We start from the raw sequence: 12,868 nt of genomic DNA on the forward strand, positions 1-12,868 counted from the left end.
ACTCGGCCTTCCATCCAATGAAATGTAAAATTTGTTACTACCGGTTCTGTGGGCGTGGCTTGGTGGTGGGGGTAATGTGACTGAGTGGGCATGGCCAACTTTTTTGTTTTTTTTTTTTTACTTTTAAAACCATTTTTTCTACAACCTCTTCGGTTGTAAAAAAAAAATGCTTTTAAAAACCTCTGAGATCCCAGCTGAGTTGCCTGATCGTCAGAAGCTTTTTTTTCTTTTAAAAACATTTTTTCTAAAAAGCATTTCTAAAAAAAAATGCTTTTAAAAGCCTCTGACGATCAGGCAACTCAGCTGGGATCGTCAGAGGCTTTTTTTTTTTTTTTTACTTTTAAAAGCATTTTTTCAGCCGAAGAGGTTGTAGAAAAAATGCTTTTAAATTTTTTTTTTTAAAAAAAGCCTCTGATGATCGCGCGGCTCAGCTGGGCATTGGGGTGGGGGGCAGGGATTTTTGCTACCGGTTCTCTGAACCACCCGCTGCCATCGCTACCGGATCAGGCGATCCGGTGTGAACCGGGAGCATTTCACCCCTGCTTCCATCCTTCCAAGGTGGGTAAAATGAAGACCCAGATTGTTGGGGGGCAAGAGGCTGACTCTGTAAACCGCTTAGAGAGGCCTGTAAAGCACTGTAAAGCGGTATATAAGTCTAAGTGCTATTGCTATTACCTGTACATTCATTTGTTTTTTGGGAACGCGGTTCTTTCTAACTTCCGATCTTGTTTTCCTCCAGGCGCCTTGACTGTTCGCCTCCTCGGGCAGAAATGGAGTTCCGAGGACGGCCGTGCCAAGGACGGAGTAAGCCCCGAAGCTCTCTTTGCCCGACATGTTCATTTGAGAAGCATCCTACTTGGAGAATTGTCCCTGGCTGTGGAGGTGTCCATATCCGAAGGACCGAGAAGAGGGAAATTCCACCTCTGTCCTTCCCTGTACGCTGTCCTCACTTTTCTGGCCAAGCTGCAGCCCAGCAGAGACACTCAGGACAGGTAAGTTGGGAAGGCAATTTGGTGGGACCTCAAAACCAGGATGAAATCATCAAGGTGGGGTCACTGAGTCATTTAAAGTTAATAAAACTATGAAGACTCTTTGAGTTCAAGCCCATTCAGGGTGCAGGAGAACCATCTCAACGGCTGCACTGGCTAGCTAACATCTCTAGCACTGATAATGTTAGCTAGTGGGGTCATGAAATGTCTGCAAGAGAACAACCAAGCTCGGAGAGCACCAAGGACCCCACAGTCCTCCTCTTCCTCCCTCCTTCTCTGCAAATCCCACTCCCTTCTAGCACTGATGACGTAACCTAGTTGGGTAATGCAATGTCTGCAAGAGAAGAATGAAGCTCAGAGAGCACCAAGGACTCCATAGTCATTCTCCTCCTCCTCCTCCTCCTCCTCTCCACAAACTCCACCTCCCTTCTAGCACTTACCTAGTTCGGTAATGTGGCAGGAAACGATGTAAAACGGGGCCATGAAACTCACTTAACGAATGTTTCACTTAGCAGTATAAATTTTGGGCTCCCCCCTTTTTTTTTTTAATTGAAAAAGTTTTTCAAATACAGATTTTTCCCCACTTTTTTCCCCCCTCCCTCCTCCCTATCCCCCCCTCCCTCTCCCCTCCCCCCATGGCTTCTCCAAAATAAAATCCAAATTAATATCAAATTATATAATACTTTACCATCCTTTTACACCCCCCCCCACATGCTAACCATTTCTTTTCTAACATTATTATTATATCCCCCCTATACTATACCTTTCGAAGCAACCTTCAGCTATATAACTATATAATAATCCTAATTTAGCATTTATTCAACTCCTAATCTACCCATTTCCTCCATCCCCACACATATGTCTCTTAATTCAAATCTTTTAAGTATATTAATATCTGAACATAACATCCCTTTTCCTAAGCTAAACCATCAGTAACCTAACCTATCTCCACCCACTTTCCTACAGGTCTACCATACATAATATTTTTAATATCTTTATTCTTCTGCCCGCACCACTAAAAGATATTTCCATATATAAACAAAATCCTCAAATGACTTTAAATTTGTAATCCATATAGTATCTTCTGTAATGTCTTTCAACTAGATTATTAATTCCATCGCCCATGTTAGGGTAACATCGAGTTCTGCTTCCAACTTTTTTTTTAAATTTATTTATTTTTATATGCCGCCCTTCTCCGGAGACTCAGGGCGGCTTACAATGCGTTGTAAGTACCTTGTGGGACTGCCTGTACTTCGGAGGCTTCTGTTCTTGAGATCGTCGTTCGAGTTTCTCGATTGCCATTTGAGGCTCCACCCCAAAAATGGCGACCAATTTCCCCCCTTCTTTTGCTCATTTTCTTCTCTCCAGCACTCTCACCTGCTTCCTGGAGCCCCTGATTCAGCTGTCAGGAAACCCCATTTATGCCGTCCGGGCGATGGCCGCCAACGCTTTGGTGCCTTTCATTCCGGTGACGGATTACGGAAAGATCGTCTTGCGGTTGGCAGCCAGATTCCCGCAGCCGGAAGCCGCTCTGTCCCATAACGCATTGCACGGATGTCTGCTGCAAATCCAAGCTGTCTTGAATCAAGCTCTGAAGGTCGATCGGTACGTTTGCCTTCCCACCCTGCAAAATATATCACGGGTAATCCTCGATTTACGACCGAAAACGGAGCCCAGCTTTTCTGTTGCTGAGAGAGACAAGCGGTCGAGTTGAGTTTTTTTGCCCCCCCCTTTTGTGACCTTTCTTGAAGCGGTTGGTAAGTGAATCTCCCTTCCATATTGACGTGTCGGAAGGTTGTAATAAGGGATCGTATGACACACACACACACACACACACCCGGGATGCTGCAACTGTCGTAAATATGAGTCAGTTGTTAAGAATCTGAATTTTGATCTCATGACCATGGGGACGCTGCAATCTAACAGATTATAACGGAGTTGGAAGGGACCTTGGAGGTCATCCAGTCCAACCCCCCCTTGCCCAAGCAGGAGCCCCTACACCATCCCTGACAAACGGCAGTCCAATCTCCCTGTGAAGGCCTCCAGTGATGAAGCTCCCACAACTTCTGATGGCAACTTCTGTTCCATCGGTTGATTGTTCTCCCCGTCAGAAAATTCCTCCTTATCCTTATCCATTTTAGTGAACTTTCCTTATGTAATTAGTCATTCTCTTATACATTTCAGTTTTTAATTCTGTTTCTGCTACCCTGTTTCCCCGAAAAGAAGACATCCCCTGATAATAAGCCCAATCGGGCTTTTGAGCGCATGTGTGAAAATAAGCCCTTCCCGAAAATAAGCCCTCCCTGAAAATAATCCCTCCTCGAAAATATTTAAACGCACGTGCAGCCAGTCCCCGCCATTTCCTCTGGTTAGGGTTAGGGAGACAGAGCTGGAAATCAGGTAAGACGGCAAGAGGAGTCCCGTCTTGCTCCACGCACCCCAAAATAATAAGACCTCCCCGAAAATAAGGCCAAGTGCTTATTTCAGGGTTTAAAAAAAATATAAGACAGAGTCTTATTTTCGGGGCCTTCCGCCGTGCCCTTAAAACTTTCTTTTTTCAGCAAGCCGGGCTGGCTTAACATATTTTTTAACATATTTTTAAATATTTTTAATTGGTTTGTTATCTTAAATTGGGGCCAAATTAATATATTCCCTTTTAATTGTTTTTAATTTTATATTGTATGTTTTTATCTGGCTGTACACCGCCCTGAGTCCCTCGGGAGAAGGTGCGGTATATAAATTCGAAATAAAATAAATAAAAATAAAAATAAATAAATAAAGTAGTTAGCCATTGATAAAACAAATCCCGTGTTAAAAAGTATTGAGTTTCTTCCTTCTCCTTAATTTTTAATGTTAATCTATTCATTTTTGCACATTCTAATATTTTTTTAAAATTACGTTTTCCTCTGTAGGGATTGCTTCGTTTTTCCACTGTTGTGCAAACACAATTCTAACTGCTGTTAATACGTGTAAAATTAGATACATATTCTGTTATTCTTCAGCATCCCCTCCCCAAGATGTGGCCAAAGACAGACCTCAAAACCAACCAAAATGCAAACTTTCCGTCTGCGTCATTTTTGAAAGAACTCATGGAATAAATAAATATCAGTCCGTGTTGAAAAAAACCTTTGCTTTTTTTTCCAATGTGCAGAACAATTTTATTTTGCAACACTGCAGTTCACCCCTGCTAAACTGACCTTCTGATGTTTCAACATCTGCTTTTCAGGCTGCATCCCGAGTTGCTGCGGTCCGTGGCCTGCATAATGGAAAGCCACATCTGGATGCTGATGGACATACGACGGTGCCCGTTAATCTGTGCCGTTTACCTTCAAGTTTTGTCCATACTGCTAGGAAGCTGTTCTCCAGGTTTTTTGCAGAAAGTCTGGGATCTGTTGTACGAGGATCTGGCCAGTCCTAAACCTGGTTTCTCCCCTATCCAGGTATCCAGGATTGTCAGGGCTGAGAGCCAACACAAAGGATTGAAACAAAAATCCCTAGTTTTGCTAAAAGGCCCTACCTTTAATCCCCCCAAAAATTGAGGTGGGAGGGAAGATATTCTCAACGTGCTTCTTCGTGAGGCTTGTGGGACTACAACTGCCATCCTCCCCGTCCAGGTTGCTCGATGTGAGTGAGGGGTGTGTGGAAACCACAGGTTGAGGAAGGTGGCGTTTGACCTAGGCTCCCTTAAAAAGCAGGAAGCAGAGTTTTGGTCCCTGCAAAATCGCTTTTATTTACCCGACTGTGAATTCCTTTCATTCACAGCCAGCAAGGCTTGTCCGAACAGTCTTTCAGAGGAATGTTTATCAACACAGACCTTATCTCACTTGGAAAGCTGCCATGTAACTAGTTTCCAAACCCAGTACAAGGCAAAACTTGGCACAGAGTCTCTGAGAGTCACAGAATGAATGAATGAATGGTTTCCTGCAAAAGCCCCCTCCCCATTCGCTCTGCTTTTGTTTCCTATGGGAGGGGCCAATCACCTCCAAGGTGTGGCTTTACTCCTAAGTCGACCCTGCTTTCTTAGTTGTTCTTGTCTTCTGGCAGCTCTGCGCATGCGCACAATGGGAACAGGCTCCCGCTGTTCCTCTGCCTCGCTGCTGTCTAGCTCCCTCTCTGCCTCCGATGCAGAGCCCTCGTCCGAGCTTTCCCCAGCCCCCAGGATTGGCCCATTGTTCCTCCCCAACCTCCTCACTGTCTGACTCTGCTGCCAGTTCCATCGGCCGCTGGTGGGCCATTACAGGTGGGGTTCAGAAGAAACCTTGGAGAAAAGCAATGGATGAAGATAGGTTGTCACCTTGTGAAAAAAAAGATACAGACCAATGCCTTTTCTTTTAATCTTCTTCAAGCTTGGTTCTTCCATCTTCTGCCAATGGGCTGTCAATTTCCTCAGCCAAGAAGCCACAAGACAGGAATCTCCGGAAAGAATCCGTGATCTGAACTTGCTTCTGGAAAGGGGAAATCCTGACGTGCAAGCCGCCTTTCTAACTTGGTTGTTGGACATCGAGGAAAGGAAAAGTCCGAAGTCCAATGAGGAACTGCAGCTGATATTCATGGTGAGATCTGGTTTTAATCCCAGCGTGGATACATGGAATCGGAGATGCTGTACCTCAACCACTGGTCCGTAACACGTGTTCTGCAAAAATGCCGAGGTCTTCTAAGAAAATGTAGAGAGGATTCCTGGGTCTACAAATGTTAGGGATTATGTTAGTTGTTTTTTTTTTTTTTAATTTGATTTAGATGCCGCCCTTCTCCGGAGACTCAGGGCGGCTTACAGTGCGTTAAGCAATAGCCTTCATCCTTTTGTATATTTATACAAAGTCAGCTTATTGCCCCCACAAACTGGGTCCTCATTTAACCTACCTTAGAAAGGATGGAAGGCTGAGTCAACCTTGAGCCTTGGAGAGATTCGAACCAGCAGAAATTGCAGGCAGCTGTGTTAATGACAGGGTGCACTAAACCACTGTACTATCAAGGCTCTTGTTTGATAGTTTGCAGCAGCAATCGCATCCAGAAAGCACACTCCAGTAACTGATTCAGCAGGATTCATTAACTTCTCTTTATGTATAATATAACACATGAAATAAATATACAATACCAACGGCAGACTCTTCTTCCAACGTGGTAGCAAGTACCAGCAAACACAGGCAGAAGAGAGAACCGTTTTTAGTTTCAGTTCAGAGCAGCAGACTAGGTTGTTTTTGTTGTTTGCTTTAGCACAGACTCAGAGCTCAGTACAGCTAAGCCACGCCCAGGCTCCTTGCTGTCTCTTTGCTCACATAGCAAAATACTGTTTCAGTTTCCAAACAGTCCCCATTGGCTGACTTAGTTGCCATGCCTATTCATTGGTTGACCTTGTTACCATGTCTCTGCCAGTCATGAACTCTCATATACATTTGACAGATTAGTTAGATGTTCTTCAGAAGAACTTCTGGTTCCAGCGTTGACCAACGTTGATCAACATTCCTTTAACATTCCAGGAGTCAAAGGCCATGTTCATAATGGGTGGGGTCCCACATTGCCATTAATGTTGTCAATTTAGCTTAAGGTTTGATGTCCTGTGTGAACCTAGGTATTGTGGCTTGCAAGCCATAGCATAGTATGAAAGGTCAACCAGGTCTTCTTCCACAAATCAAGGTTTAGCACAGGCGTCGGCAACTGTGGCTCCGGAGACGCATATGGCTCTTTGGGCCCTCTGCCGCGGCTCCTTGTCCCATCAGTGGTTGGCCCCGCCCCTCGCCCCTCTTATTTCTTTTTTGGACTCCAGCCCAAAGCGGCAAGAAGCGAAGGCTGCCTTATGCACAAATGTGGGGCGAAGGCAGGTACAGGGCAGCTTCGCTCCTGAGAGGGGGAGAGAAAGAGAGACATAGAGACACATAGAGTGACACATACAGAGGGGTGAGAAGGGGAAGAGAGACAGAGGGAGAGAGACATGGGGGGAGATAGGCAGAGGGGGAGACAGAATGGTTTTGTGGCTGGGTAGGCGAGGCTAGGGAGGGTCATGTGACTGGGTGGGAGTGAGTGACATCGAGTTGGCCACGCCCACCCAGGTTTTGTGGCTCCGGTGTGTTTTTTTTCTGTGGGAAACGAGTCCAAGTGGCTCTTTGAGTGTTTAAGATCCCGACCCCTGGTTTAGCATGATACATAAAAACAAAGAACATCCTTATTTCTCTTTCCCCTTTGAGGAGCACTGTATATTCTCGATTCTCTTACAGTGGGCACACAAAATATATGTCCCTTTCTTTGCCTTAGGAAAAATTCACGGAGATCCTGAAAAACCCCGGAGACCCCGCCGTCTTGAAGCTGTACTTGAAAGTTTTTCTCCTTCTGTTTGGCAACGTTGCTCAAAGGCAGCCTTTCCCGGAGAAATTAGCTCTGGAGTGTGGTGAAATCCTGTTCTCTATGGTAGAGAGTAACCATGAAGGTCCCGGGCTCCGAGATCATGCGTTTTGTGCAGCCACATTGTTCCTGAGTCAACAGTAAGTAGAAGCTGGAGGTCAAGAACCAACAATTAGCAATAGCAATAGCACTTAGGCCAGATGTCAGCAACCTGCGGCTCTGGAGCTGCATGCAGCTCTTTGGGCCCTCTGCTGTGGCCCCGCCCCTCTCCCTCCCCTCCCAGTCACTCTTCGCCTGGCCTGAGAAGGTAACGGCGACGGCGGGGAATGGAGAAACGGCCAGGGCAGAGACAGAGAGATACAGAGAGAGTGGGAGAGAGATAAAGAGAGGGGGGGGGAGAGAAAGGGGGAGGGAGGGAGAGGGAGAGAGATGTCAAAAGGGTTTTGTGGTTTCTGGTGTTTTTTAACAACCGTTTCTCTGTCCTAATGACTGGCTAGGTAGGCGTGGCCTAAGTAAAAGAGGATCTGGTTGGAATCCAAAGAAGCAAATCCGTAACTATTCTTGCCGTGTAACTCTCTCTCTTTTGGGTGCAGCCCCGAAGGCGATCGTTTATGGGAACGATGGATTGCAACGATAGAGAAGTGGAGCAACTCCCTTTCAGATGAGGTGCTCAGGATGGCTGCAGCCAAAGCCGTCCAAATGGGTGGCCCAGCATGGATTTGGAGAGTCCGGAAATCGTCCGACTTCCTTCTTCGTTCCCAAGTTCTACGGTACGTCCTTTTGCAAACAACACCAGCGCGGACACCTAAACGTTTCAGAACAGTTGCTGGGGTCCCCAAATTCTCCAGAATACAACCAGTTGCAATTCGGCCATCTTTCCCACATTGTTCTACCAGTGTTGAGAGACTGGGTCATTTCCCACAATTTTGTGACTACTTATGCAGTGGTGGGTTACTCCCGGTTCAGCCGAACCGGTAGCGGCGATGCTATTACGTCACTGAACCGGTTCTCTTTCTTCGGGAGCTGGGCCTTCCCGCCCGCCCCCGCGTTATTCCAAACTTATATTTCTTCTTTTTTTCGCCCAGCTGAGAGGTGCATAAAGAAGGAATTTCTTTCCTCCTTACCCCTTCTTCAGGTTGATCGAGGCAGCGATACATCTCCTCCAAGACGAAGACCAAGAAGTGCGTCGTGAAGCTGCTTCCTTCGTCAGCTGTTTGGTACAGACACCGTCGCCCGTCCAGCAGGATCAACCTCACCACAGTTGCCTTCAGCTCCAGAGCTCCAAGGCTCTGTTCAGCCTGCTGCAGTTCCTGCTCGAAAATTTTGGGGACCATCCTTCAACTTTTGCATCACTGATGCACCTTCTCCCCATGGTAGAACTCAGTGAGACCTTGATGGAGCTGGAAAGCCAGGGGTAAGCCAAGAGAGGAATGTAGGGAATCAAAGCACGAGTCCCTGGATCGGGACTCGTTACACATGGTCACTCATGCCCTCGTCACCTCCTGTTTGGACTATTGTAACGCTCTCTACATGGGGCTCCCCTTGAGGAGCACTCGGAGGCTCCAACTGGTGCAGAGTGCGGCCACGCGGGTGGTGATGGGAGCGACGTGACGCTCCCATGTAACGCCTCTCCTGCGCGAGCTGCACTGGCTCCCGGTGGTCTTCCGAGTGCGCTTCAAGGTTTTGGTTATCACCTTCAGAGCGCTCCATGGCTTAGGACCTGGCTATTTACGGGACCGCCTGCTGCCACCAATAGCCTCCCACCGACCAGTACGCTCCCATAGAGATGGGCTCCTCCGGGTGCCGTCGGCCAAACAATGTCGACTGGCGGCCCCTAGGGGGAGAGCCTTCTCTGTGGGGGCACCTACGATCTGGAACGAGCTCCCCCCGGAGATACGGAGGATCCCGGATCTGCGCACCTTCCGCCGCGCGCTTAAGACGTTCCTATTTCATCAAGCTGGCCTGACCTAAATTTTTCCTCTTTTTAAATGGAAATTTTAAATTTGATTTTAATTTATTGGGGTTTTAAAATGGTTCAGCCAAATTTATTTAATTCGTTTTATCTCTATTTTAAATTTTGTATCTATATGTTTTATTTTATGGCTGTTCACCGCCCTGAGTCCTTCGGGAGTAGGGCGGTATACAAATTTAATAAAATGAAAATGAAAATGAAAAGCAGGGGCTCTGTTTTTGACTAAGTGTGGATACTTCCCCAACTTCAATTAGAAGCACTGGGATCTGCCAATGGTAGGTTGTTGTGTCAAGCTAGTTGAGTCATTGCACACTGACTGATCCCTCTTCTCCCAAGCTTTGAAGCAGTTCAAATTTCAGCTCAAACCTGGTTTCATCGCAATGCTTTAATTGGGAAGTCCTAATGACCGTATTTTTCGGAATATAAGACTATAAGACGCACCTACCTTTTTTGGGGAGGAAAACAAGAAAAAGAAATCTGCCTCTGCCTCCCAGCAATTTTGCCTCCTTGCAGCAAACAGCCTGCTTTACTTTCATTTTCATTTTCAGCATAGCTTGATGAGCACAAGGAGAAAAAAAAATCTGCTCCCAGCAATTTACCTCCTCGCAGCAAGCAGCAGAGGCAGCAATAGGCCATGGCAATCCCTGCAGCCTGAAACAGCTGAGAGTCGGGAGGCCGATCCAAGGGACTATCAGCTTGTGGTAATTAGGCTGTGCTGAAGCTGAAATAGGCTGTTGCTGCTTGCTGCAAGGAGGTAAATTGCTGGGAGGCAGAGGCCAAAGGGTGGGGGCCAGTGGGTGGGCGGGGTGGGGCTACATTCGGTGTATAAGATGCACCTAAATTTTCACCCCCTCCAAAAAATACGGTAGAGCAGTACACCCAAGCTTTCCTCCAATCCTGGGTGCCCCCTTGAGATCATGTGAGATGATCAAAATCAGATTCTCTGAGGAATTATGGGAATGGAAGTCCAACAGGCTCCAAGATGGGAGATATTGCTGGAGAGATTCAACCTAGAAATGAGGAGGAACTTTCTGACAGTGAGAGCAATCAACCGATGGAACAGAAGTTGCCTTCGGAAGTTGTGGGAGCTTCATCACTGGAGGCTTTCAAGAAGAGATTGGACTGCCATTGGTCAGAAATTCTTGAGCAGGAGATTAGACAAGATTACCTATAAAGTCCCTTTCAACTCTGTTAATCTGTAATCTGATCAGATCAATTAATTCCTCATGAGGTGCATTCAACTTCTTTCTCCCTTGCTTTGTTTGCCCAGCATGCCTCCTTATTAACCCACGTGAGCTGAGTTCACACAACATGTTAAGGTAAACTGCGGTTAATGGTTTATGGTTCAGAATGTGGCGTGAATGTCGTTTTTTCTCTTTTCAGAGTGGTCAGTCTCTACAAAGAGGATGAACCCAACGTCTACACCGAGCCAGCAGTCTTCTCCCAGATGTTATTACCCTTTCTACTCCAACTGGTGGAGAACGCGTCCACCTCTCGAAAACTTTGGGAGTCAATACAATCCTGGCTAGAAACCACCGGAGCTGGAATCATCTGCACTGTAGAATTCTGTAGACAGTGGTGGAGCCAAGGTGAGTTGGATAAGGTGCAGGGGTGAAATGCTACCGGTACCAATCACACGTGGCCAATAAAGATTCCTATTCTATTCTGTTCTGTTCTGTTCTGTTCTATTATTCTACTCTACTCTACTCTACTCTACTCTCAATCTCAAAACGGAGACAAATTCCTTATGTGTCCAATCACACTTGGCCAATAAAGAATTCTATTCTATTCTATTCTATTCTATTCTATTCTATTCTATTCTATTCTATTCTATTCTATTCTATTCTATTCTATTCTTTTCTGTTCTATTATTCTACTCTACTCTACTCTACTCTAATCTCAATCTCAAAACGGAGACAAATTCCTTATGTGTCCAATCACACTTGGCCAATAAAGAATTCTATTCTATTCTATTCTATTCTATTCTATTCTATTCTATTCTATTCTATTCTATTCTATTCTATTCTATTCTATTCTATTCTATTCTTTTCTTTTCTTTTCTGTTCTATTATTCTACTCTACTCTACTCTACTTTAATCTCAATCTCAAAACGGAGACAAATTCCTTATGTGTCCAATCACACTTGGCCAATAAAGAATTCTATTCTATTCTATTCTATTCTATTCTATTATTCTATTCTATTCTATTCTATTCTATTCTATTCTATTCTATTCTATTCTATTCTGTCTCAATCTCAATGTGGAGACAAATTCCTTGGGCGTATCCAATCACCCTTGGCCAATAAAAAAATCCTGTCCTATTTGTGTGTTTCAGAGGACATCCCTTGCCTGCATCTGAAAGCTTTGTCCTGTCCTCACGTACATTCTGCTATCACAGCGCTGTTGGTCAAAGCCATCCTCGTGGCCCACGTTCTGAAGATCTTGGAAACCCAGAACCAGCTCAACTGCGCCGCCGGAATTACCATCTCTTTCCAGGAGTTGAGTTGCACCATCCATTCCTTGAAGGACCTGCTCCGTCAGCGTGGAATAGCTGTTACGGTTGAGATGGAACAACAGCAAGCAGGACTACAGGAAACTAGTTAAGCATAAAGGACTTTTAATAAAACTTTGTGTTTATTTTATTTTTTTTTAAAAAAAGCAATGGGTAGATCCCAAAAATCAATCCATTCCTTACAGGAATAACAGAATAAGAAGAGTTGGAAGGGATCTTGGAGGTCTTCTAGTCCAACCATCTGCTCAGGGAGGGAACCTATTCCATACCTATGGTGGCACGGTGGTTAGCATGCAGTATTGCAGGCTAATTCTGTTGACTGCCGACTGCCACCAGTTCGGCAGTTCGATCCTGATTGGCTCAAGGTTGACTCAGCCTTCCATCCTTCCGAGGTGGGTAAAATGAGGACCCAGATTGTTGGGGGCAACAGACTGACTCTGTAAACCACTTAGAGAGGGCTGTGAAGCACTGTGAAGCGGTATATAAGTCTAAGTACTATTGCTATTGTCCTTCCTTCCTTCCTTCCTTCCTTCCTTCCTTCCTCCCTCCCTCCCTTCTTTCAGGTTGACTCAGCCTTCCATCCTTCCGAGGTTGGTAAAATGAGGACCCAGATTGTTGGGGGCAAGAGGCTGACTCTGTAAACCGCTTAGAGAGGGCCGTAAAGCACTGTGAAGCGGTATATAAGTCTAAGTACTATTGCCATTGTCCTTCCTTCCTTCCTTCCTCCCTCCCTCCCTTCAGGTTGACTCAGCCTTCCATCCTTCCGAGGTGGGTAAAATGAGGACCCAGATTGTTGGGGGCAAGAGGCTGACTGTAAACCGCTTAGAGAGCGGCTGTAAAGCCCTGTGAAGCGGTATATAAGTCCAGGTGCTATTGCTATTCCTGACAAATGGAACTTACAACATTTAATGATCATTCAAAATGAGGACAGCCCTGGAAAAGTGGACTTGCGGCCCGGTCCTTGCATTTATAACCATGTCTCTGCAGGTCGCATGAATTAATATTTGAATGCTTGGCAACCAATATATATATATTCATGATGGACGCGGCATCTTGGGCT

The 12,868-nt window shown here is 45.7% G+C and overlaps 1 protein-coding gene across 3 annotated transcripts in view; it reads left to right on the plus strand.

Moving 5' to 3' along the window:
* The window catches only part of LOC117658112 (tRNA (32-2'-O)-methyltransferase regulator THADA-like), a 43,443-nt gene extending 31,521 nt beyond the window's left edge, over positions 1-11,922 (plus strand). For all 3 annotated transcript variants that reach the window (XM_060683759.2, XM_060683762.2, XM_087880200.1), the window contains 9 exons: positions 740-992; positions 2,358-2,594; positions 4,216-4,429; positions 5,336-5,542; positions 7,239-7,465; positions 7,919-8,095; positions 8,461-8,739; positions 10,681-10,886; positions 11,632-11,922. In XM_060683759.2, coding sequence (XP_060539742.2) covers positions 740-992; positions 2,358-2,594; positions 4,216-4,429; positions 5,336-5,542; positions 7,239-7,465; positions 7,919-8,095; positions 8,461-8,739; positions 10,681-10,886; positions 11,632-11,900 — 2,069 coding nt within the window. In that variant the 3' untranslated portion in view covers positions 11,901-11,922. The remainder of the gene's footprint in view (positions 1-739; positions 993-2,357; positions 2,595-4,215; positions 4,430-5,335; positions 5,543-7,238; positions 7,466-7,918; positions 8,096-8,460; positions 8,740-10,680; positions 10,887-11,631) is intronic.
* The last annotated feature ends 946 nt before the right edge of the window (positions 11,923-12,868 follow it).

Source organism: Pantherophis guttatus, chromosome 17 (genome assembly GCF_059756535.1).
Source record: "Pantherophis guttatus breed Tessera chromosome 17, ASM5975653v1, whole genome shotgun sequence".
Classification (NCBI taxonomy): Eukaryota; Metazoa; Chordata; class Lepidosauria; order Squamata; family Colubridae; genus Pantherophis; species Pantherophis guttatus.